Source organism: Cavia porcellus, unplaced genomic scaffold, assembly GCF_034190915.1.
Source record: "Cavia porcellus strain 051 isolate PalLab524CR breed Dunkin Hartley unplaced genomic scaffold, mCavPor4.1 scaffold_32, whole genome shotgun sequence".
Taxonomy (NCBI): Eukaryota; Metazoa; Chordata; class Mammalia; order Rodentia; family Caviidae; genus Cavia; species Cavia porcellus.
Genome location: NW_026947515.1, coordinates 36610639 through 36633780, shown reverse-complemented (window position 1 = coordinate 36633780; position 23142 = coordinate 36610639). Strand labels below are relative to the sequence as shown.

Below are 23142 nucleotides of genomic sequence, written 5' to 3'. Positions count from 1 at the left end.
ACTTTGTTCACAATCCATAGTGTTCCTGAGACAGGGACTATTGCTGTTGGGGGGAGGAGGAAAGGTGGTGTGGCCTAGGGACAGGAAGTGAACAGCTGACACTAGGTATTTTAATGGGATGGGTCCAGGTGACAGGATGAATGCCCTAGCGAGAACTCTGCTGGCAAAGGACAGCAGTAGCATGCAGAACGAGAAATCTGGACGCCACAAAGGGCCTATAGCTGGAGAAAGGCTGGGTTTCATCTAGGAACTGACGTGGACAGTCGAACCGCTCTGCCCCCAGGCGGCTGACATCCCGGCCTCCGGGGGCGAGGCGGGGCCGAGGGGCGGGGCGGGGCGACGGCTCCCCGCCTCCCAGGACGGGCTCTACTTCCTCACGCTCGCCACGTGACGCCCCGCCCTTCCCAGGGATCACATGATTTCTCTGAGGCTGCAAAGCAGAATGTGTTCTTCCGCGGTAGTCTAGTCCCTTCCGAGCTAACCTTATCTGCAGTCCCTATTGGTCCGCTCATTCTTGGGTTCTAGGCGTTCTGTGTCTAAGCATGTATTTTCTTTCTTCTTATTTTGAGTTCGTCTCCACCACTTGGGTACTACTTTGTTTTGGTTTTAACGGCCGCCTTCACCGTAGCAACACGTTTCGTGAATGGCCTGTAATTGTTTCAGCTCTTCTACGTTAATGCTGAAAAGAACTTCTGGAGAACCAGGTCTCAGGATTATCATCTACCTCTTTTCACCGCCACCTTCCTGGGGGGAGGGGGGGGGAAGGTTTTCAGTTATTTTCAGTTATTTTCACCGATAACAAAAGCCAACTACGTCTGCTACGTCGCCTGCGCAGCCCTCAAGTTGATTCCAAAGCGGTTACGCTAATGGCGTGAGGCGGGCCGGCAGCGGGTGGCGCTACGATGGTGGCGTTAGCTGCTGGGCTAGTGGCGTATCTTAGCGGGCGGGGCAGCCGGGGATGGTCGGGGGCGGGGTTGGTGAATAGGGAAGTGGCGCAAACTCGCGGATCGCTCCGCTGAGTCCGCCCGCGCGACTCTGCCATCGCCGCCGCCCCCTGTCCCGGCCCCCCCTCCCCGGATTCCCTCAGCCTAGGTCGGTCCAGCCCGGTTCCCGGGAGAATGAAGTTCGTGTACAAAGAGGAGCATCCGTTCGAGAAGCGCCGCTCTGAGGGCGAGAAGATCCGAAAAAAATACCCCGACCGGGTTCCGGTGAGGATAGTGGCTCGGGCCGCGGCTAGGGACGCTGACGCCGCAGTCTGGGCTTCGATCTAGGACCTACGCGCGGGAGTCTGGCTCCCATCTGTGGTGGGGCTGCGAGTGCGCCTGAAACTGTTAGCCCGAGAACTCAGGATTGAAAGGAGCACCGAGGAACAGAGTTGGGGGAGAGCTGATGTGGATGGGAGAAGCTTTTGGCATTCGTGAGTGAAGACCTTAGGTTTTGACAGCCTGGGCGTCATATACATGGTCATTTTCCTAGTTAACTAGCTTTGCCAGACTGGTTCCGTGGTTGGTCCAGACGAGTCATCAGGCTTCTCTGGTTAAGATAGTTGGTTGTTATGACACACCATTCAGGGACTGATCCTGGATATGTAGGTGAGCCAAGTGAGGTCGGGATGTCTAGACTTAGTGCAGCACCGTGTGTGGAGAGACAAAGAAGTGAGTCTCGGATAGTTTAAGTTCTGGGGATATAGTAGCTTGAGTTCTTGACAAGTGGAGCTGTGGGCTGTATTCTGTGTTAACTGATTTTAATTTTCTGTTTTGTCAGGTGATAGTAGAAAAAGCTCCCAAAGCTCGGATAGGGGACCTGGACAAAAAGAAATACTTGGTGCCTTCTGATCTCACAGGTAGGAACCTGACCCAAGACCAGAATTTGCTTCCTGTGGGAGTGCCGTTGGGGAGGGGGCAGGCTCCATCTACCAGCAGGTCTTCTGAAGGCGTATATGATTTCTGTGAGTTTCTTGCACCTTATATTTTTGGCAGTTGGTCAGTTCTACTTCTTGATCCGGAAGCGAATTCATCTCCGAGCTGAGGACGCCTTGTTTTTCTTTGTCAACAATGTTATTCCACCCACCAGTGCCACAATGGGTCAGCTATACCAGGTATAGTCTGGGAAGTGGCGGAGAGGAGTCTTGGGAGAGCTTGATTGGAAGAAAGTAATAGGTCAGCGATTCTTGGAACAACTGGCCTGCTTGCCTTAAAATTTCATGATTGTCCTGAATTGTGATTTGGACAGAGCAGTGAGGGAGAAGATCAGTGAGCTGGAGGAACTGTCCAGATGGGGACTTTATCCAGTTCCTCTACCTACTCTAAGGAACAGTTGGCGATCTTTCTGCTTAGGGCTGCTGCAGGGATAATACAGTTTGCTTGCTAGGGTCTGGTTAGTGTGGCACTTTGTGGGGGGCGTCTTCTTTAAAAGGAATGGTGCTTGAAGAGTGTGTCACAGTGAGTGGTTCAAGTTCCTGAGAGCTGTTCATGAACACCATTTTTGCTCTCATCTTAGGAACACCATGAAGAAGACTTCTTTCTATACATTGCCTACAGTGATGAAAGTGTCTACGGTCTGTGAAGCTGCTACCCCTGAGGTGGGAGGTTCTATTCTACAAAGCAAGAGGTGGCACCCCTTCCCCGATCTTCACCTCCTTCTGGCTCATACACAACCTCCTTTCTTCAGGACCTGCACTTCTTAAAGATTAAGGCTTTCTGTCCAGCCCGTTAGCAGGAGGAGTAATGGTGAACATGGCCTTTTGTATCTCTTTTCTCCTTTTGTTCCCCTTTCTTTACCATCCTTTCCCACAGTGGTTTAGACTTCTTGATTGTCAGTCTGTCACACCCAGAGATTGTTTTGGTTTCTGTTCCCTTTCTATCTGTCTAGGGGGTCAGAATCCCAACTTTGACAACCTTCTTTCTTGGGGGGTAATGGAAAGGATTGAAATTGTGGAAGGAAGGTAGACATCACATCAATAAAGAGGAAACCACCAAATGAACTGAGTTTTGACTTGTATTGTTCCCCCCCACCCCCCTTTTTTTTAAGTTTCAGAGGTATCATGGGTTTCAGTGGTATGGAAAGAAAAATAACTGGTCTAGGATAGAGGCATAGAAATATATTTGGTATATTTTGTTGATGGGCAAGTTCCTTCTTTGCATAAAAATGGTGCATTTATTATGAATGGAATACTATTGGGTTTCAATGCAAAAAAAAGTTTTTTTACTGTGAGTTCCTATGGAGAAAGTTTTAACATCTTTTAGATGAACATAATCAAGTTTGTCATTCTGGATGAAGTAAGAGATGTTGAAGTGTAGGAAACCATAAAAGAACTATTTTCAGTTGCATGTCACTTGCAGACTTTGTCCCCACATGTGGAAGCCTGTGGAATGGAAATCCAGGGAGGAAAACTGGGAGGAGGGAGCCATTATCAGCAGGAGAACTTCATCTCCCAGTAGTCATCTCTCTGCTCGGTCGGAAGTGGGGCGTTCCCCTGGGGAAGAAAGGCTCAGAATGAGACTGTATGGTGGCCGACAGTTCTAATCCCGTCTTCCTCGGTCCCGCCCAGCCTACGTTTCCCACTATCCTGTGCGCGTTCTTCCGCCTACCCCCTCTTTCTCCCCATATCCCCGCCACTCCCCGGAGGCGGGGAGAGGTTATTGCGCCTGCGCCTTGCATAGCTTGCTGGGAATTGAGGTTCCGGAGGCTAATGCGTTCCTCTTTCTGCTGCCCAAGGAGGAACTACAAACCCCTTGGTGCACTGCGTGTAGGCGCCGGGGAGGGGGAGGAGGACTGAGGGAGGAGGAGGGAGCAGGCGGCCGGCGGCGCGGGGGGAGGGGGCCCGGTCCGGGAGTGCGGGAGGCGGTGGTAGAGGGAGGTGGCGGCAGCGGCTAGCGGACTGAAGTCTTAACTGGGTCGAAGCGGACACTTCTGTGGACCGAGGCAGTGGGACTACCGAACACCAGAGGCAGCACGGGAATCTTCGGCTTAGGGGAGGGGGACGCCGGACCGGGAGGACGGGAGGGGGCGATGCTGGAAGCCATGGCGGAGCCCAGTCCCGAAGGTGAGCTCTCAACCGGCTCAGAGTAGACGGGAGGCGGGCGAGGAATCTATTGGCAAACTTGGAGGTCGAGCCCTGAGCCCTGCGAGGGAGTGCGAGGAAGAGGTCGGGGGCCGGGTCCTGGAGGTGGGAGACCGACTAGTTTAGAGTCGTTGTAGAAGGGAGCGAGAGACTGGTTGAGATAGTTGGAGATCAGGCTGTGCGTGTGGGGGCTAAGGGCTAGGAGCTGGAAACTCTGGGGTTAAAAGGGCCTTACACTGGTTGGGGCCCTGAAGCTGGGCTGTTGGGGGAATCTGGGTGCAGGAGAGTTGTTGAGAGGACGTAGCAGAGGACTGAGTGAGGGGCCCGGTAGTTGCCCGAGGTGGGGGAGTTTGTGACGGTGGTGCTGGAGCTCCTAGTAGTTGCCGCCAGAGATAGCTCGGTGATTGTTAGGAAGAGTGGGCAGGTAGTTGTAGGCAGAAGGGGTCTGGTATTGTCTATGGGGAAGAGACCTGTACCCGGGTGTAGTTGTGGGGCGAGAAAGCTGGGAAGCCAGGCGAGCTGGGTAGTTGCAGGGGGCTGTGGGGCGGGGTGGGGGGGTTAGGACCGGCGACTTGCGGGCGCGGTGGGGGGGTTGGTCGGCAAGGGTTGGAGCCTGGGAGTTGTGGAGGGTGAGTGGGCAGCGGAGGCTGCGGTGGACTAGCCGGTTGAGGGGAGGGGGCTAGAGTTGAGGGGTCCGTAGCCTAGGGACTCGGTGAATACGGCGCGGGGGGTGGCGGCCGGAGGCCGACGGAGCTCGGAACTGGGCCCGGGGGCCCGGCGGGGAGCCTGAGCGCTCTAGACGGGGAGGGGCCAAAGCCCCGGATGGGGGCGGAGGGACGGCGAAATTGTGGGCAGCGTGGGGGGGGGGGCAGGTGGGGCCGCGTCCGGCTTCGATCGCTCAGGTCTGTGCTGGACGCTAAGTAGCGTTGGGTGTGTGTGTGCCCGTGAGTGTTTGGGATGGGAGTAAGGGGCGCGTCTGGCCTCGTGCTCCAGTGGAAGGGGCCGGAGGGCGGGGAGCGGCTCAGCATGGTCATCCTGGACCCTGGGGGCCGGCAGGCTGCGAGTGCTATCTCTGAGGGCCTGGGGCGGTGGAGCGAGGCCGGGTAGGAACTCCGGGCTCTGGACGCGTGTGAAGGACGGGGGCGGGCGGTGGCTCGGGCTCGGCCTGGGAGCGGTATGGCGGGTGGAGCGCTGGGAGATCCGAGTAGACTGGAGAAGCCGTGGGGGGGCGGGGCGCCCAGCCTCCGGTTGGGGGAAGGGGAGCGTAATAGCGAGGCCCGAGAGGGCGCCGCGCCCAGGCTCCGCCCCTCTTGGGGCGGAAGGGGGAGCTGGGGCGGGGCCAGCCTAGCTGGGGGCCTACTGGCCGAGCTGAGACCTGAGAGGGAGGGCTTCGCTTGGGACCTACCCGACGTAAGGTGGGGTTTTCCACACCTTGTTCCTAGTCTCTTGACTGAGCTTTTATTGCTTCCACAGATCCACCTCCGACACTTAAGCCAGAGTCTCAGGTACGACGTTCCTTACCTTTCCAGGCTACTATCACTGACAATACTCCCTTCCTCCAAATCCCTGTTAAATTGGTGTCTGGCTTCAGTGTAATCCATGCTTCCTTCCTTTCAGCCACCAGAGAAACGTCGGAGAACAATTGAGGATTTCAACAAATTCTGCAGTTTTGTCTTGGCTTATGCTGGTTATATTCCTCCTAGCAAAGAGGTAGGGACAAGGGAACAACTGCTTTGAGTCAGGATTGTGTTACTTTGGAGGAGCAGTACTGACAATGGTACAGATTCGGGAACCTGGAAGCTCTGAAGGGCTGCGGTGGGAAAGCTGGAGGAAGATGAGAAGGGAACGTGCAGGGCGGTAGCTGCTGACTTGGGAAGTGATAAAGGAGGTCTGCAGGCCTTGGTCAAGGCTTTGGAATGAATTGGTTGTTGTTAATAAAAGATGTTTCTGGATAAGTTTTAGGGAATTGAAAATGGTAACATAAGTGAGGCTGTAAAGGAACAGGGCTAAAGAAATGCAGCTTTGGACTGGCCGGAGTACATTGTTCTGTAGCCAGGGCCGGGAGCACTGGAGGGATGCCTCGTTTTCAACAGCAGTGACAGGTAGCCATGAGGAGAACCGGTGGCAGCTGGAGAGAAGATCAATCTTGAGTACAGTGAGATTTTGTGGTTGAGGCGGGTTATTTGGGCTAGCTCTAATCCTCGTTTGGGCTGGGTTTGTGGAGGGCTGAGGTGACAACAGGCTTCTGCTCACTTGGACTTTTCCTCTTTTTAAGGAAAGTGACTGGCCAGCCTCTGGCTCTAGCTCTCCATTGCGAGGTGAGAGTGCAGCAGACAGTGATGGCTGGGACTCGGCCCCTTCAGATCTTCGTACCATCCAGACTTTTGTTAAGAAAGCTAAGTCATCCAAAAGAAGGGCAGCTCAAACAGGTCCCACCCATCCAGGACCCCCAAGGTCCACTTTCTCTCGTCTGCAGGCCCCTGATAGTGCCACCTTGCTTGAGAAGATGAAGCTCAAGGACTCACTCTTTGATTTGGATGGGCCCAAAGTGGCATCTCCGCTGTCCCCTACATCCCTGACACATACCTCTCGACCCCCTGCTGCTCTCACCCCAGTGCCCCTTTCCCAAGGGGACCTTTCCCAGCCTCGAAAGAAGGACCGAAAGAACCGAAAATTGGGGCCAGGAGGTGGGGCTGGCTTTGGGGTGCTACGAAGGCCTCGGCCAGCTCCTGGGGATGGGGAAAAGAGATCTCGAATCAAGAAGAGCAAGAAGCGGAAGTTGAAAAAGGCAGAGCGGGGGGACAGACTCCCACCTCCTGGTCCTCCTCGGGCACCCCCCAGTGATACAGACTCTGAAGAGGAGGAGGAGGAGGAGGAAGAAGAGGAGGAGGAGGAAGAGATGTCATCAGTAGTTGGGGGTGAAGCCCCAGCTCCTGTGCTCCCAACACCCCCCGAAGCCCCTAGGCCCCCTGCTGTAGTCCACCCCGAAGGAGCCCCGACCACAGACAATGAAGTCAAAGAGGTGGGTAGCACTGAAACAAGCCAAGACGGAGATGCCAGCTCCAGCGAAGGCGAGATGCGGGTGATGGATGAGGACATCATGGTAGAATCAGGTGAGAGGTTTGGGGTACTAGGAACTGTTGGGGGAGGGTGGGGTGTGTTGAAGATCCAAAAGTTCAGGCAGAACATCAAACAAATCTTCTTTTCCCCAGGTGATGACTCATGGGATCTGATCACATGTTACTGCCGAAAGCCCTTTGCAGGGCGCCCCATGATTGAGTGCAGCCTGTGTGGGACATGGATCCATCTCTCCTGTGCTAAGATTAAGAAGACCAATGTCCCTGACTTCTTTTATTGCCAGAAATGCAAGGAACTGCGGCCGGAGTCCCGGCGGTTAGGGGGGCTTCCTAAGTCTGGAGAGCCCTGACATCATCATCTCTAGGCTGGAACTTCCACAATGACAGCATAACTTGGGAAATGAATCTCAAGGTCCTCAGTCTGTGATCTAGGTGTGGAAATTGTCCCCACTTCGAGGCAGAAGTTCCCAAGGGAGACTTGTTTGGAAATGAGTGTTGGTTCCTTACCTTTCCTTCCTCTTCACCTGGTGGACTTGAAATTGGACCTATTGCTGTTTGGGGTGGGAGACTCTCTGGGTCCAGATCTTGCTCCCCTTGGACCTGCCTCGCTTTGTGGGCCAGGGTTCGAATTGGGATAGGACAGTTGTCTATAAAACTCTAGTGTAAATATAGCACTCCTTTCCCTCATCTATTTCACTCCCCATTTATTTTCTTAAACACCAGTTGTATTTTTAGTTTTGGACTTCCCCTTTTGAGCATGGTAGCTCAAAACGGGGGTGACCAGAGCCAGGCCAAGTGAGGAAGGAGAGCAGAAAGGTGATGATTTTCACTCACCTCTACTGTTTTTGGTAATATTGGCCACCTGTTTGTACAGACAGCCTATGTGTTGTAAATAAAGCAGAGTGGGCTCTTTTGTGTTTATAGCCCTTCCTAACTCCTGCTTGGAAGGGCGGCTTCTGAAAAGCTGGCAGAAGACTGGCTGCAGCTGGTGCTGAAATCACCTTTCCAGGGCCACTCGGAAGACACCTGGATGCGGGCTCCATCCCCCTCAGCATCAGCACACTGGGAGTAGCCAACCCCGGGACCCTAATTAGCTTTGTGCGTCTTACCTCCAGTCCCCCACACACCTCAGCCCCTGTAAGCCTCACTTTAACTGCACAGAAGGGTGCTCCTACTGCTCGGAGCTGCCTCTGCTCCTACGCCCCGAAAGAAACTGGCAGATGGGGAATCAGTTCCCACCTGAGACCACTTTAGTCAGGGTGCTCTGAAGACCTTCAGTGGGGGCTACACTTGAGGGCGGGGCTGTTTGGGGCCAGGGGACCGTTGCTTAAAGTAGCGATCACGTGGCGATCGGTGCTGGAAAGGAGGGTCACGTGACCGGTGAGGTGTCACGTGATGAGTGCAAGGCGGAGTGAGGTGGGTGGGTATGAGTCACGTGGTATGGGGAGAGGTGGGCGGGGACCCGGAGAGCGGTGGCGGGGGCTCGGGGTAGCATCGTCCGTGGCTTTGGATCGAGCCCCACGGCCTGCGGATCGTCGCCGCCACGCCGTAGTCTCTGCCCCTTGCCAGACAGAGCCGGTCTTGTCCGCGCTCGCGCGTCGGTTCGTGGGTTTGCGCAGGCGCGGCGGGGGAGTTTAGCTCTTGGGTGGGCGGCAGAGCCCGGAGCGCGCTGGCGGAACCATGGCGGGCAGCAGTGCGGGGGGCTGTAATGTCGGGGAGACGAAGGTGATTTACCACTTGGACGAGGAAGAGACCCCTTACCTGGTGAAGATCCCCGTCCCAGCCGAGCGCATCACCCTGGGCGATTTCAAGAGCGTGCTGCAGAGGCCCGCGGGCGCTAAGTACTTTTTCAAGTCTATGGATCAGGATTTCGGGTGAGCTCGAGGCCTATACCATGCGAAAGACGGGGGCTGTGCTGGATTGGATTGGGCAGTACTGAGAGGCATACATCTAGTTAGGGGTGTTGCTGGCTCATGGAAGAAGAGATTGTTTTATGTCGGGGTAGAGTAGTCATTCCAAAATAGAGAAGATTATGCTTGAGGGCAGACTGGGCTAAAAATCAGACTAGAAATGTTAGGTTATGCTGTAATAAATGGGAGGACGCTAGTTGATTTCGGGATAATCCAGACTCTGCTGAGGTAGTTGGATATGTTTTGAGCAGTCCTATACTAGACAGACCAGAGGAATTCTAAAATGTGTTATAATGTGAACTATGCTAGAGTAACTTGGTATATTTTGGCCTATGTTAGGGTGGACAGGGTTGTATTGGACCATTCTAATTTATATTCATGCAAAGAGTGCTCTAGTGGGATGTTCTGGGCTTCTTTGGAATACATTATCCTGGAGAAACTTGGGCCTCTTCTAATGGGGTTGGATGTCGTTTCTCTTGGGTCCTGTCATAGTTTTATTGGGTCACAATACAAGGGCATTTAAGGCCCTTGGAGTTTATGCTTACTATCCCAGACAACTGTATTGGGATGGTGCAGACAACCGCTTGAAGGGGCACTGTAGGCTATACTAGAATAGATTGGACTTTTTTGGGGTAACCTGGAACATCATGAGCTAGACTGGGGCTGTAAATGATGCAGAGCAAGCCGTTCTGTGTAGCCTTTGGGATTGGGCCCTCTGGGTACTCAGCCTGAGTTTTCAAAGGTAAAATGGATTAGGTTGGGAAAGACTGGGTTGGCAGGTGGGGTGGGTGTGGTTCTGTTGGGAGACTACGGTGGTTTACCACCTGGATGAGCAAGAGACTCCTTACCTGAGGTAGCTTCTTGACCCCCACCGCCATTCACCCTCCACTAGCAGAAAGAACAGACTGGACTCAGCTAAAAAGACTGTTCAGCATTGGGAGAGCCAGACTGTCTGGGCATTTAAATCAAGTTCTTCTGTCAGCAGTGTAGTCTTGAGCAGTTTATTTAACTTTTGTTGCTCGATTTTCTTATGTGCGAAATGGAGATAATCATAGCGTGAAATAATCCAGGTGCATAACATATGGTAAATTCTTGGTGAGTAGTAATTTTCATTGTTAGTATTGAGACTGGGTGGTCCATAGACTGTGTTATAGTGATACAGAATTACTTGGCTGAGATTGAGTTATGGTAGGAAGAATACTGAGCAGATTGGTAGTGACTAGATTGTGTTGTTTCTTTTTTTTTTTTTTTTTAAAGGTAGAAAAATTTTTTTTGTCTTTTTCTTTTCTTTCTTTCTTTTTTTTTTTTTTTTTTCGGTACTGGGGATCGAACTCACGACTGCCTGCTTGCAAGACAGGCACTTATTGCCGCTGAGCTAAATCCCCAGCCCCTAGGTTGTGTTGTTTCATTGATAGCAAATAAATCAGGCCCCCAGACCATATTAAGGTAAAGAGTTAATCTGACAAGATGTCTTCATTTTTCTAGGTATTCTGATACATGCCTATAATCCTGTCACTAGGAGGGTGAGACAGGAGGATTGCTTTGAGTTTGAGGCTGGCTTGGGCTGTATAGTGAGTTCAAGGCCAACCTCAGACAGAGACTGGCTGGGGTTATACCTGCCTGGCAAGCTCGAGGTCGAGTTTGATTCCTGGTACAAAAAAAAAAAAAAAAAACAAAAAACCAAAAAACCTGTTTCCAAAAACAAAAAGTCCTGGTTTAAAGAAGAGTGTGTGTCTGTGTTTGAGAATGAGGTTCATGGCTCATATGTCTATTTAGTCAACAAATACTGCCTACTGACTGGCAGAGATGACTCAGGATGTAGTGTGCAGTGGAATAGATGTAAGTAATTTGAAGTAGTGGTTGAGAAGACCAGTTCACTACACGGAACTTGGAGAGATGACTTCAATACTGAGCTTTGGGATCCACAGGCTGAGCAGATTGCGTAGTGCAATTTAGGCCAGCTTCCCCTCCTTTTGGGAGCTCTCCATCTAATGAGGAGCTACTGTATTGGTTCACCCAGTGGGTGCTTTTACCCAGGCAGTGACCACAATTTGGACAGCTTTCCAGATGTGAATGAGAGAAAACTAAAGAGAATGAAAGAGTAAAAAGTTTCACAATGCCGGAGCCTTTTGGGGGAGGGGGGAGGTGTGTAAAGCGCATGGACAGAGTTGGAGGAGGCTGCCGGCCGGGTTCCTAAGTTAGATTTTTGATAGGTGGGTAATCGCAGGAGATTGCCTTTGAGATTGGACTGACAGATTGGAGTCAAAGTCAAGGAAGTCTTCGGAGCAGCATTGTGCCTCAGGATGGCCTGGCGAGAGAACGTAAAATGAGGAAAGAGGAATTAAGTCCAGAAATTTCTGTTAGGAAAAGGAGTGGTTGCATTGTAAGAGCACAGGCCTCGGACAGGGCAGGAAAGAGTCAATGTTGGTGGGCTGGATTTGGAGAAGCTTTGAACAGAGGTGTGGTGGGGGTGGCTAGTGTGGTCCCCTGACCTCTTCCATCTCTTTGCAGAGTGGTGAAGGAAGAAATTTCAGATGACAATGCCCGCCTTCCCTGCTTCAATGGAAGGGTGGTATCCTGGGTAAGGGGCCCTACGCTCGCTGTCATGTTGTTCCAAGAGCCAGTCTGTTTTGTCGCTCTCCCCTCGCTCCATCATTGGCAGCCCTGGTGCTCTGCTTCCGTCCTTCCTTGGAGAGCCAGTCATGGAGAGCTTCCAGAGCCTTCCGGAGCCTCCATACTCGCTGTTCCTTTTTTTGTCTTTTCTCTGGATTGAGACCCTGTCCCTTTCCTGATGCTTTCTCTTGGTCCCTTCGCTCACGCCCAGCCTCCCAGTGGAGCCACATCTTTTCATTTTGTACTCTTCCAGCTGGTTTCATCCGATAACTCCCAAGCTGAGATGGCTCCTCTCGCCCATGAGCCTCGTCCAGAATTGGTGCCTCCACCCCCACCGTTGCCTACTTTACCACCGGAGAGGACCAGTGGCATTGGGGACTCAAGGCCTCCGTCCTTCCAGTGAGTCTTCTGTATAACCCTTTGGGATGAGAGGCCAAGGATTTGGAGGCCTCTGCTACCGACAGGGGTTGGGAACAATCTCTGTCCCTCTAGCCCAAATGTGGCCAGCAGCCATGAAAATCTGGAGCCCGAGACAGAAACTGAGTCGGTTGTATCTCTGAGGCAGGAGCGGCCTCGAAGGAGAGACAGCAGTGAGCACGGCGGTGAGGGGGTGCAGGCCCCAGAGCCTGGGGAGACGGAGCTGGGAGGGGGTGCCGGCTCCAGCCTTGCTGAAGAAGAAGGGCAGGAGGCCTGGTTCCTGAGGTTCTCGTTCCTCTGTAGCTGGGGGCCACAGGCCCAGCGGCCCCTCGAGGCTGGAGCGCCACCTGGCTGGCTATGAGAGCTCCTCTACCCTCATGACCAGTGAGCTGGAGAGCACCAGCCTGGGAGACTCGGATGAGGACGACACCATGAGCAGGTATGCGCCATGTGTGTCTGCCAGGGCTTTGGGCCCCCTTTTTCTCTTACTTCCCTTGGCCTGTGACCGTTTCGGCCTGAAAGTGCTCTGCCTACGTCAGGTTCAGCAGCTCCACCGAACAGAGCAGTGCCTCCCGTCTCCTCAAGCGCCACCGGCGACGGAGGAAGCAGCGGCCACCTCGCATGGAAAGGGTAAGGGGACACGGGCTCCTCGGACACGGAGCCCGGGGCTTGTCTGTGGATGGTGGAAGGACAGCTCAGCTGCGTTTCCTTTTCCCACCGCAGACCTCGTCCTTCAGCAGCGTCACAGATTCCACAATGTCTCTCAACATCATCACTGTCACTCTCAACATGGGTATGAAGGGCCCCAGCTGCAGGGGAGGACCTGGTCTCCAGAATTCCTGGGCGATTGTGTCGCCAGGACTGTCCCTCCTCACATCGACTCTTTTCTCCAGAGAAATACAACTTCTTGGGCATCTCCATCGTGGGCCAAAGCAATGAACGTGGTGACGGAGGCATCTACATTGGCTCCATCATGAAGGGGGGCGCGGTCGCAGCCGACGGGCGGATTGAGCCCGGGGACATGCTCTTGCAGGTGTGCTGGGTGGGGTGCGGGGCTCTCTCGGGTAGGTGCCCCGCTGCTCCCACTCTGCCTCTGAATCCCTTTCTCACACTGCAGGTGAACGACATGAACTTCGAGAACATGAGCAACGACGACGCCGTGCGGGTGCTGAGGGATATCGTCCACAAGCCAGGGTGAGCCTCCAGCCGCTCTCAGATCCCTGGGTCTCGTTTAGAGATCTTACAGTGGTGAGATACAGCTCTCAGAGAACAGGAAGTGAAAAGGCATAACACAGAGGGTAACTACAGAGGGACTGCCATGTCACTGCTGCCTGGGGCGTGCACCACAGACTTGTGTGTAGCCTGGACAGCTTGCCCCAGAATGTCCCTTCGTGCTTCCAACCTCATTCCTCAGCAGTCGTGAGCCGCTCGATTTCCTTGGTTAAGGCAGTCTTTACACTGACTGTGATAATTGTAACTATCCCAGGACTCAGCAGGCTGGGCAAAAGGGCAAATAAAGGATGGCAAATTCCAGGCCATCCTGGACTACAGAGTAGATTGTGTCAAAGTGAAGCAAACAAAACACTTGTTTCATTTGGTGCTTTTCCCACGCATAAGGCCTGGACCGACAGAGTTCCGTGTTAGCTGCTGTGCATCCTCCCTTGTCCCAGCCAGCAGTGTGTTTGAAGTTCCCTGTGTTAGTTGTCCACATTGTGGAGCTCTTCCCCCTCGGTTTCTTACCCCTAGTTGTATGTGCTCCTTCTCCCTCTTTTTTCTTTCCTTTTAATCCATCCTTTTCGGGGCATTGGCCTTTCTGAGGTCTCGGCCCCTTCCTCCTTGACGGTCTTCTCTTGGCCCACAGTCCCATTGTGCTGACCGTAGCCAAGTGCTGGGATCCCTCGCCCCAGGCCTACTTCACGCTCCCTCGAAGTGAGTGTTTGCTCGGGTGAGGCTGAAGCCAAGAGAAGGAGGGAACGGGGCTGGGCCTCCTGGCTGCGGGGCGCCGGGTGGAGAGGGTTAAGCGAGAGGCGGGGCAGGAGTGTCGGTCTTATGGAAGTGATCATTTTGGTGGTGTCTTCTGTCCCAGATGAGCCCATCCAGCCCATTGACCCTGCTGCCTGGGTGTCACACTCCGCTGCACTGACTGGAACGTTCCCAGCCTACCCAGGTTCCTCGTCCATGAGCACCATTACGTCTGGATCCTCTCTGCCTGATGGTGAGCCCCCGCCCCAAAGCTGGTCAGCAGTGGTGTGATCTCCTGCCCAGTTCTCCATTGTCTCTCTGTCAGGCTGTGAGAGCCGGGGCCTCTCCATCCATATGGACATGGCGTCTGTGACTAAGGCCATGGCAGCTCCAGAGTCTGGGCTGGAAGTCCGGGACCGCATGTGGCTGAAGATCACCATTCCAAATGCCTTTTTGGGTACTCGTGGGCCATGGGCAGGTGGTGTGGGAAGGAAGGGAGGACCCCAAAAGTAGGAATGGCACAAGCGAGGGTGAGGGTGGGCGCTGGGAGGAGAATTCGAGGGCTTCTCCTGTGGATAATCTCAGGCTCGGATGTGGTGGACTGGCTGTACCATCACGTGGAAGGATTTCCTGAGCGAAGGGAGGCCCGGAAGTACGCCAGTGGGCTGCTGAAAGCAGGCCTCATCCGACACACCGTGAACAAAATCACCTTCTCTGAACAGTGCTACTACGTCTTCGGGGACCTCAGTGGCGGCTGTGAGAACTGTAAGTGCTCAGGCCTGGGAAAGCGGCTCAGCCTCTCCAGCCCCATGCCCGGCCTGCAGCCTGCGGCCATGGCCGTCGTGGCTGGTTGAGTGTTCTGTGTCCTGTGTATGAGGCAGTGCAGGCTGTTCTAACCGGCGGTGAGCTGAAGTCTTCTGGCCAGCTTCTGCCACAGAAGCTTGCGCTGGGGCAAAGCTGTGCCGGTGGGGAAAGGCCCACAGAGGTCTGTGGGTGGGTGGTAGCCCCAGCTGTGTCTCTGCCCTGTCAGAAGCCTTGGTAACCCGCTGATGCCCGTCACGGGTGGCTGCGGGAAGGTGGTTGCTGGTTCCTTTCCCATACTGCCTCTGAAAGCAGTGGCTTCTTCCTGTCTTCCCTGTTTTCCAGACCTTGTGAACCTGTCTCTGAATGACAATGATGGCTCCAGTGGGGCTTCAGACCAAGACACTCTGGCTCCTCTGCCTGGAGCCACCCCGTGGCCCCTGCTGCCCACTTTCTCCTACCAGTACCCCGCCCCACACCCGTACAGCCCCCAGCCCCCACCCTACCATGAGCTTTCGTCCTACACCTATGGTGGGGGCAGTGCCAGCAGTCAGCACAGTGAGGGTAAGTTGCCCCCAGATACCAGTATAGCCAGGGTTTGGGGTGCAGTAGAGGCAACCCAGGGAGGAGAGACTGGGGAAGCCAGAGTGTCCTGTGCTGAGGGTTGATCGACCCGCCCCATCTACACTCACAGGGAGCCGGAGCAGTGGGTCGACAAGAAGTGATGGGGGTGCCGGGCGCACGGGGAGGCCTGAGGAACGGGCCCCCGAGTCGAAGTCTGGCAGCGGCAGTGAGTCTGAGCCATCCAGCCGGGGAGGCAGCCTCCGGCGTGGGGGGGATCCTGGTGGGAGTGGTGGCGATGGGGGCCCTCCCCCCTCCAGGGGCTCAACAGGGGCTGCTCCTAATCTCCGAGCTCACCCAGGGCTCCATCCCTATGGCCCTCCCCCTGGTATGGCTCTCCCCTATAACCCCATGATGGTGGTCATGATGCCCTCGCCCCCGCCCCCTGTTCCTCCAGCAGTGCAGCCCCCAGGAGCCCCACCAGTGAGAGACCTAGGCTCCGTGCCCCCAGAACTGACAGCCAGTCGCCAGAGCTTCCACATGGCCATGGGCAACCCCAGCGAATTCTTTGTGGATGTTATGTAGAGCCTGGCGTGGGGTCACGTGAGGCCTTGGCCTGCCCTGTATCAGCTTGGTGCCCCTACAGCTGGCCATCCTGCCAGCCATCTGTACTGTCCCTTGCAGTGCCGTGGCTCTGCCTGGCGGTTGCTGCCTACCGTGAGATATTGCCACTGTGACTCACCAGCAGTGCCTGGTCCTCTTCCTCCCTCAGGGTGGATAAGGAACCTTTGGTTACTTTTAGCTTTATTGTTTCCGTATAAGCCTTTTTGGGGGGTTAAATAGACTTTCTTACATTTTGGGGGCTATTTTTTAATAGATGTTTCCTCTTTTATACAAAGAACCCGTTTCCTGGGCCCCTTCTAACCCCAGAATGTGATCACCTCCGTTGTCCTGTAAGGTCTGCCCTTCACAGCCTGGGGATGGTCAGTGGTACCTCTGGAGGAGGAAGAGGGCTGGGCACCCTCACAGCAGTCCAAGGAAGTTGGGTACCTGTTGTTTGAGGGCTATCTAGCTGCCTTTGTTATCCTATTTATTTTAGTCATTTGTATAAAACACCAAATAAAGCAATAGAGGCAAACTTCCCACACCGCTGGCTCCTTTCTTTGGGAGGGAAGCAGGCAGCAGATGGAGAGAACCAAATTACAGAGCCAGGTTTCTGACTTCTGAGAAACTTTATTATTTGTGAGGCAGTAAGTGTTCCTGAGACTCTTGGGATCACAGAGCCCCCCCTAAAGGGGACCCAGTGTCCCCAGGAAGCAGGCCTGGGCTTTGGCTTGAGACAAGGCACATAACCTGGCTAGGTGCTGGTCGGAAGTTATTAGAAGCCAAGGGGGTTAGTGGTGACTATGCCACCTCGTTCCACCAAGGCCTTGGAGATGCTTTTGAAGTTACGGAAGAGCTCTTGTTGGTGGGGGTCAGACTGTAGAGCAGCCATGGTCTCCCGGATCCGGGCTGCAGCCTGGAGAGAAGGAAGAAGGGGATCAGGCTTGTGTCTTGAGCCCCCCACCTACACCGAGTATCCCCAAGGCTCACCTCAATGCACCAACTGTCACAGAGCATTTTCTCATGCTGGGCTGCAGGGTGGCCCTCACTCAAGGATCTTGAAGCCCTGGTAGAAGGAAGCAGGAGAAGCTAACACTGGCTGTGGGCCAGGCCCAGCTCCCCTGTGGCCAGCCTCCAACCGGCCATGCCTCTTCACCTGGAAAGAACCACCACCATGGTGTAGAGGTCAATGGCTCCGTCCGCCAGGCGCTGCAGCAGGAACTGCTCATCTGTCAGGTAGATGGGATGGGGTAAGTCTGAGGGCGAGGTGTCACCAGAGAGTGGGACACGGGGTAGAGGGCACTTACTGACAATCCCTTTCTTATGCTTTATCAGCTTGGCCTCCACCACACTGGCAAACTGCTCCAGAGCCGTCACTGCCTGCAGAGAGAGGGTCACGGGACTCCGGGCTGTCCCCGTCGGCTCTTCCCGCGCCGGCTCTGCCCTACTACTCACCAGTTTGCCGCTCCGGCTCAACTCGGGGTGGACAACTTCACCGAGACTCAGGCCACTGCTCAGCCCGACCTGCCTGCAAGGAGAGGGACAATGACTGGTCAGTTGCCGTGTGCTGTCCTGCGCTGTCCTAGCCTCCTGCCCCACTGCAGCTTACCGCCTCAGCTGCTTGCCTGCCTGTGTGAGCAGCAGGCCAGCATTCCCAAGAGGATTCTTTAAGGCAGTCCCAAGCTCAGACAGTTCCTTTCCTTTGTTCTGTGGGCAAGGAGGGTCCAGTTAGCAGGACTCCCTGTCCCCCCGCCCTCTTCCCAGTTCCCCCTCTTACCGTACACCCCTGCAGAGCCACAAACAGCCGCAGAATGTCATTCGTGCCCTCAAAGATCCGGAAAATGCGAATGTCTCGGAGCACACGCTCTACCCCGGGCTCCTAGCGTGAAGAAGGCACATCACATGCCTCAGACCAGAGCTGGCTACTCACTCCGCCTGGTCGCCTTGCAGAGGGCCGCCCTGTACCTTCATGAAGCCCATGCCACCCATGATTTGGATGCATTCATCTGTCACCTTCCAGGCTGCCTCCTAGAGAAAGAGAGAACCAGATGAGACTGGTTTTGGAGGTGAGTTCCCAAACTGGATTCTCCCTCCCATCATGCCTGGGTCCTCACCGAGCCAAAGATTTTGCTGATGGCGGCCTCTACCTGGAAGTCTGTGTATCCCCGGTCCATGTTGGCACTCAGCATGTAAGCCATTGACTGAGGTGGCACAGTTGGGACAAAGGAAGGAAAACTGAACGGGTGCGTCAGATGCGGCCTCAACACCCAGATCTCCCCGATGAGGCTGGACTCGGCCCACCCACCTTCCCAGGGCCTCGGCATTCACCATCGCACTCTAGTCAGATCGAGGCACGACCAAGTACCTGGTCTTCTGAGTCATAGGAGCTGCCAAGCACTGGAGTTCTTGAAAGGGGTAGGGAAGGGGTAGGGGTTGGGGAGGAATTAACTGGTTTCTCTGAGAAGCACTTCAGCGGAACAGCATGGCTTTTCCCCTTCAGAAGCTGAGCTGACTGTGCCTCCCCGCATCCCCTAGGGCATTGGTGTAAAGCTGGAGACCCACTGCCCCAGGTGCTGCTGGGGGTTGCAGTCTGACTCTACAGGAGACCCTCACCTCAGTCACGTACTGCAGCATAGCCATCCGGGCCAGCTTCTCCTGGATCAACCCGAAGTTGTGAATTTTGTCCCCAAACTGGGTGCGATTAGTAGCATAATCCACCTGGAAGAGGGCACATGTATTTCACTGTGGTTCTGCAGTCTGCCTAAGAGAGGGGCTGGGTTTGCGCTGAAGGGTTTGGGCTTTGGCCACAACCAGGAGTGCAGTTCACACTGATGGAAGCTTGGAGCTGTTGGCAGGAGAAAGATCCCTGGTGTAGGGAGTTCATGCAAGAGAACGGGGATACAGGGAAAGGAGTGGGGGCCGTGTGACTGGGGCACTCACTGCTTTAGCAATGATGGCTTTCATGGTGCCTGCGAGGGTGGCAGCCATGCCAAACCTTCCATTGTTGAGGATGTGCACAGCAACCTTGAAGCCGGCCCCCACCTCACCCAGCACATTCTCTGCTGGCACCCGCACTCCATCGAAGTGCACCTCAGCTGTGTTGGAGGCCTTGATGCCCATCTTCTTCTCGGGGGGCCCACTGTGACAGGGCAGGACAAGAAAGCCAAGGAGTCCCAGGTCACTGCTGACAGAAGTGGCCCCTCCGTGTCTTTAGTGGGGAGGAACTGCAACTTGCAGACTGTAAGTGTATTCGGGGAGCAGGCTTCGCATACTTCATGGGCTGCAGAGGCCGAGCTAGGTCCTGCTGCCCTGAGTTGGGCTTCGGTGCTACAAAGCCTAAGCCCGGGCCACTTCTAAACGTGTGTCCCAAAGGGAATGCGCTGCTCCGCATATCCCCCAGGGTGACCTCTAACAGCCACCTGCTCTGGAACCCAGTGCTGGCCCCTCCTTGGTTCTGCTTCATCCGCCCTAAATGCACTCACTGGGTAACACCTCCAAAGCTCCTCTCCACCACAAAAGCTGTGATCTTCTCCTTTACAGCCCCCGTGGCTGCATCTGTAATTGGTGTCTTGGCAAAGACTGTGAAAATGTCTGCCAGGCCCCCATTACTGTGGAAGAATGAGGGGGTGTTCAGAGTTTGGAGGGCTCAGTGGGGCTTGCAGTTGGGCTGAGGGGGAGAAGAAAGAAGAAACGGAACATTGCCTGATCCAAATCTTGCTTCCATTAAGGGTGTAATATTTTCCGCAGGGGCTGGGCACAGCTGAGCTTCGGATGGAGGCTGCGTCTGAGCCACTTGAGGGTTCAGTTAGACAGAAAGCAGCCAAAGCTTCCCCTGTTGGGGAGAAGACTCCTTTACTGGGAGTCCTGATGGGCATCAAGGTCCCACCTCCCAGGCAGTCTTAATACCTCTGGCAGTGTCCAATTTCTTTGAATTTTCTCTCCAGCACACTGTAATGGCTCCCCAAAACGTACCCCAAGTGGTGTGCCCAGCTACATGGTGATCTAAACTCCAACTGTCCTAATCTGCCAACACCAGGACAACCCCCAGTCAGCCTCTTAGGATGGTCTTACCAGATGCCACTTTGGGGAGATATTTTTCTTTCTGGGCCTTCGTGCCAAAGAGCAGGATGCCTTTGAAACCGATGCTTTGGTGAGCCCCCAGGGTCACGCTCACGCCAAGGTCATGCATGCCCACGATCTCTGCCAAGCGAGCATACTGGAGGGGAAGCAGGCAACTGGCTGCATGGGGACCTATGCTAAGGCACGTCTGGGCAAGAGGGCAGGGTCTGACCTGGGCCATCACCACCCAGTGTGAAGAGAGGAAGTGGGACCATGGAAAGGGCACAGCAGAAGATGCTGCTGTCTGGCTTAGGCCATGATGGGAGGCCCCATTACACTTGTCAGGCAGTTCCAGGGACTTTGGAAACGGGTCCCAGGAGGCTACGTGTAGACTGTGTGGAGAGGGAAGCATTGTGTACATAGCTGGGGAAGCTTGACATTCCTAAGGCCTCCAAGACATTGGCTTGAAAGAGGCCATGATGCTAAGGGTGAGGAAGGTGCTGGAAGAGCCAAGCTAGAAGTGGGGTACTGTCAGTGATAGGGACCCCCTCACCTGGGTGTTGCCAAGGCCCACACCGCCTAGCTCGCTGGGCACTTGTAGACCAAAAGCCCCAAGGTCTTTAAGACCCTGCAAAGTGGTCTCTTCCAGCCGCTCCAGAGTGTCATTTTTAGCAGGATCATTCACCTCCTGGGAAGGCAGAAGATCCCCACATCCAGGTTTCTTTCAAGCTCCTAAATGCAACCCGCCCCATCAGGGATAATGCCAGTCAATCCTCACCTCAAAGAAACGGGCTACAGGCCCCACCAACTCTCGGAGAAACTGTGTCTGCTCCTCGTTGAGCACTGATGGGGTGAGAGGAGGCCAGGGTGGTTAGGCCAGGCTGTTGAGAGCCCTGTTCCCACGCAGTGCTGACTGTCCCTTTCCTTACCGCTTGGGTATGGGAACACCTGATCAGTGATGAGCTGGCCTTTGAACATCCCCACAGCAAAGGACTTAGATTCCTGGGCAGGGAGGAGAGTTTCAGAGAGCTGGCCTGGCATACATCCACCCAGTTGCAGGGACACTAAGGCCTTGGTTGGTTTTGCCCTGGTTGAAGCATCAGGAGAGAATCCGATTTGTCCAGAACCCCCTGGGTAAAGGGATGGTTTGCCAGGAGGGGAAAGGAGCCCCCAGTTTGCCAAGGAGCGCTCAGGGGAAGAGCTGGCAGTAGGGTTGTGGATGAACCCAGTGCCTTTCCCCTAGTTTCATTCTAGGGCACCCTGGCTTGCCCTTTCACCTACTTTCGGTGCCAGAGCTGTCAGGTGACTGGGACGAAGAGGGAGACCCCTGCCGGCAGCAGGGTGGTGGGACCTAGGCTGGGACTCTATACCCCTCTCCCAAGGTTCCGGTTACTTACCTGTGTGCTGCTACTAGCATAGGGTCGTAGGGCCGGGCCGGGCCGAGCCTGCCTGAAGGCAGGACTGGGCTGAGACCTGTGGGGAGCAGGGATTCAGTTCTGACTGCGTCTCCAGGCCTGCTGTCCTGTCCTCCCTATTATGTACAGACCTTCGGCCCCCTAATCTCAGCAGCTGCCGCCCCACGCTTGGGGTCCAAGCTGTCTGCATCTCCAAGCCGCTCCAGCCACCGTCGCCTTGCGCTGTCCTAGGTCTCCCCTCCTGCCCAAGGCTTAGCGTCCCTGCCCTGACTCATCCTCCATAATGCACTGCGCGGTGGTGGGCGGGGCTTCCGGGCCGCACGACACACTGGGAGTTGTAGTTTGGGGCTGCTTCCCGCCCCTGCAGTGTGGGTGACCTAGTGTGATGTCCATACATCCCTCGTCTGCCCCAAACTGCTTCGTTCGGCCTGTCTGAAGTAGAGTCTAGTCTCCTGAAGGGGTGATGAAATAAGATGAAAGGAGAGAGAGGAGCCTGGGCGACTTCAGCGAGAATTGTGATGGGCTGGAGGGAGAACTTCCTAAGTGGAGTTGGGAGGGAACGGTGGGAAGACAGAGTGTATAGTAGATGCCAGATCAGAGGCGTGGAACGGTAACTGAGGTTCTTCATGAAATCTGTCTCAGCCAACACAGAGGGAGGAAAATGGGCAGACTAGCTGAACTGTGTCCCGAGCGCATGCTCCTGAGACCTAGTAGTTGCTAACTTTCAAAACTGAACAGTAAGAGCGATCGTGCAGCTTCCTTACGGCTCCCTCTGCCCCTGAGAGCTTCCTGAATATCTCTTCCTGGCTTCGCGGTTCTTTCAGAGGCCCCATGCCTGGCTAGTCCCTGGGCCTGAGAACTGTAGGAATTCCTATGTTCATCCTCCCTGATGCCCCACCACTGAGTTAAGAAGTCCCTGGAAACACGTCCCCTTCCTTCTGCAGTTCTCGCTGGGGTGAGAGCTCGTAGGAAAGAGCTGGGCCCAGCTTTCCTTTCTCTTGAGCAGCTGGGCCCTTTGTGGGGGAGACCCTCCTTCCAGCTCCTCAGGAGGGTGTGACTGTGTTAGGCCTGCCAACAGAGTGCGTGGAGCAAGATGGTGGCCGTGGTGCCTGGAGACCTAGGGAGGAGTGCTACGGCCTGTCCGCTGGGAGAGTGCGTGCTTTACCTAACCGCTAGAACCGAGTGGGGAGCAGGCCGCTCAGCTCCAATCCTGGCGGATTAGGGAGATTAAAGCGGGACAAGAGAAAGATGTCTCAGAGACCAAGAGGTGAAAAACGGGTCTTTGTGGAGGGGAGGCTGGGAGTATAGGGGGGCAAGGACTTGGGGATCTTTCTCCCCGAATCTTTTCATAAAGTTTGGGGTGAAAGGACAAAGCGGGGAAGCTGAGGTGATTGAGTGTGGTCGTCCCTTGTTGGCCTCAATCCTCCCTCACCTGCGTTTTGCCAGCTCCCAGATCAGCCCTCTGGCTCCTGGCTCCCCCGCTATTGTGGTGGGCACCCCCTCTTCTCACAGTGCTGCACAGTGACCTATTCCAGGCCTTACTTGGTAAGTCACCCTAGTTTTCTGAGAGGCCACAGAGAAAAGGGCTGACCTGGGCCAGCCTGTAAGGGCAAGTACCGAGCTTCATGCAGGCTGTTTGGGAGTCTGCAGAGTATCGGTCC

At 54.9% G+C, this 23142-nt stretch overlaps 4 protein-coding genes across 8 annotated transcripts; 3 read left to right on the top strand and 1 right to left on the bottom strand.

Annotated features, from left to right (window-relative positions):
• Nucleotides 1-998: 998 nt before the first annotated feature.
• On the top strand, nucleotides 999-2979 carry Gabarap (GABA type A receptor-associated protein). Its single transcript, XM_063241896.1, has 4 exons — nucleotides 999-1208; nucleotides 1765-1843; nucleotides 1980-2098; nucleotides 2500-2979. The coding sequence occupies exons 1-4, from the start codon at nucleotides 1119-1121 to the stop codon at nucleotides 2563-2565; spliced, it is 354 nt and encodes a 117-aa protein (XP_063097966.1). The 5' UTR covers nucleotides 999-1118; the 3' UTR covers nucleotides 2566-2979.
• An 842-nt stretch (nucleotides 2980-3821) lies between these two features.
• Nucleotides 3822-8063, top strand: Phf23 (PHD finger protein 23). Its single transcript, XM_063241889.1, has 5 exons — nucleotides 3822-4045; nucleotides 5537-5568; nucleotides 5681-5773; nucleotides 6339-7176; nucleotides 7276-8063. The coding sequence occupies exons 1-5, from the start codon at nucleotides 4012-4014 to the stop codon at nucleotides 7488-7490; spliced, it is 1212 nt and encodes a 403-aa protein (XP_063097959.1). The 5' UTR covers nucleotides 3822-4011; the 3' UTR covers nucleotides 7491-8063.
• Nucleotides 8064-8588: 525 nt separating this feature from the next.
• Nucleotides 8589-16549, top strand: Dvl2 (dishevelled segment polarity protein 2). Of its 4 annotated transcripts, none has more exons than XM_063241885.1 (16): nucleotides 8589-9014; nucleotides 11562-11631; nucleotides 11917-12062; nucleotides 12156-12265; nucleotides 12384-12519; nucleotides 12620-12710; nucleotides 12804-12873; nucleotides 12974-13113; nucleotides 13198-13274; nucleotides 13942-14009; nucleotides 14167-14295; nucleotides 14368-14499; nucleotides 14628-14807; nucleotides 15189-15407; nucleotides 15538-15633; nucleotides 15865-16549. In XM_063241885.1, exons 1-16 carry the CDS (start codon nucleotides 8821-8823, stop codon nucleotides 15987-15989), a joined length of 1983 nt encoding a protein of 660 aa, XP_063097955.1. In that variant the 5' UTR covers nucleotides 8589-8820; the 3' UTR covers nucleotides 15990-16549. The 4 variants fall into 4 exon arrangements, with proteins under 4 accessions (XP_063097955.1, XP_063097954.1, XP_005002176.1 ...); XM_063241884.1 differs by having other exon boundaries at nucleotides 15862-16549; XM_005002119.3 differs by having other exon boundaries at nucleotides 12156-12253; nucleotides 15538-16549.
• A 68-nt stretch (nucleotides 16550-16617) lies between these two features.
• Acadvl (acyl-CoA dehydrogenase very long chain) lies at nucleotides 16618-21776 on the bottom strand. Of its 2 annotated transcripts, none has more exons than XM_003466183.5 (19): nucleotides 21613-21776; nucleotides 21464-21539; nucleotides 20996-21068; nucleotides 20845-20909; nucleotides 20620-20754; nucleotides 20079-20223; nucleotides 19710-19839; nucleotides 19490-19615; nucleotides 18948-19146; nucleotides 18621-18725; nucleotides 18122-18208; nucleotides 17973-18035; nucleotides 17785-17886; nucleotides 17617-17714; nucleotides 17463-17535; nucleotides 17315-17387; nucleotides 17164-17236; nucleotides 16998-17073; nucleotides 16618-16923 (listed from the first exon to the last, which is right to left on the bottom strand). In XM_003466183.5, the coding sequence occupies exons 1-19, from the start codon at nucleotides 21669-21671 to the stop codon at nucleotides 16783-16785; spliced, it is 1899 nt and encodes a 632-aa protein (XP_003466231.1). In that variant the 5' UTR covers nucleotides 21672-21776; the 3' UTR covers nucleotides 16618-16782. The 2 variants fall into 2 exon arrangements, with proteins under 2 accessions (XP_003466231.1, XP_063097958.1); XM_063241888.1 differs by having other exon boundaries at nucleotides 20996-21153; nucleotides 21613-21762.
• Between the last annotated feature and the right edge of the window lie 1366 nt (nucleotides 21777-23142).

Coding starts and splice junctions, on each gene's coding strand:
- Gabarap (XM_063241896.1), top strand. CDS start 1,119: ATGAAGTTCGTGTACAAAGAGGAGCATCCGTTCGAGAAGCGCCGCTCT. Junction 1,209..1,764: donor AATACCCCGACCGGGTTCCG/GTGAGGATAGTG, acceptor CTGTTTTGTCAG/GTGATAGTAGAAAAAGCTCC. Junction 1,844..1,979: donor GGTGCCTTCTGATCTCACAG/GTAGGAACCTGA, acceptor TATTTTTGGCAG/TTGGTCAGTTCTACTTCTTG.
- Phf23 (XM_063241889.1), top strand. CDS start 4,012: ATGCTGGAAGCCATGGCGGAGCCCAGTCCCGAAG. Junction 5,569..5,680: donor CACTTAAGCCAGAGTCTCAG/GTACGACGTTCC, acceptor CCTTCCTTTCAG/CCACCAGAGAAACGTCGGAG. Junction 5,774..6,338: donor ATATTCCTCCTAGCAAAGAG/GTAGGGACAAGG, acceptor CCTCTTTTTAAG/GAAAGTGACTGGCCAGCCTC.
- Dvl2 (XM_003466268.4), top strand. CDS start 8,821: ATGGCGGGCAGCAGTGCGGGGGGCTGTAATGTCGGGGAGACGAAGGTG. Junction 12,874..12,973: donor CACTGTCACTCTCAACATGG/GTATGAAGGGCC, acceptor TCTTTTCTCCAG/AGAAATACAACTTCTTGGGC. Junction 14,296..14,367: donor TGGATCCTCTCTGCCTGATG/GTGAGCCCCCGC, acceptor TCTCTCTGTCAG/GCTGTGAGAGCCGGGGCCTC.
- Acadvl (XM_003466183.5), bottom strand. CDS start 21,671: ATGCAGACAGCTTGGACCCCAAGCGTGGGGCGGCAGCTGCTGAGATTA. Junction 20,910..20,995: donor GGTGTTCCCATACCCAAGCG/GTAAGGAAAGGG, acceptor TCACCCCATCAG/TGCTCAACGAGGAGCAGACA. Junction 20,224..20,619: donor TGGGCCTTGGCAACACCCAG/GTGAGGGGGTCC, acceptor CTTCCCCTCCAG/TATGCTCGCTTGGCAGAGAT.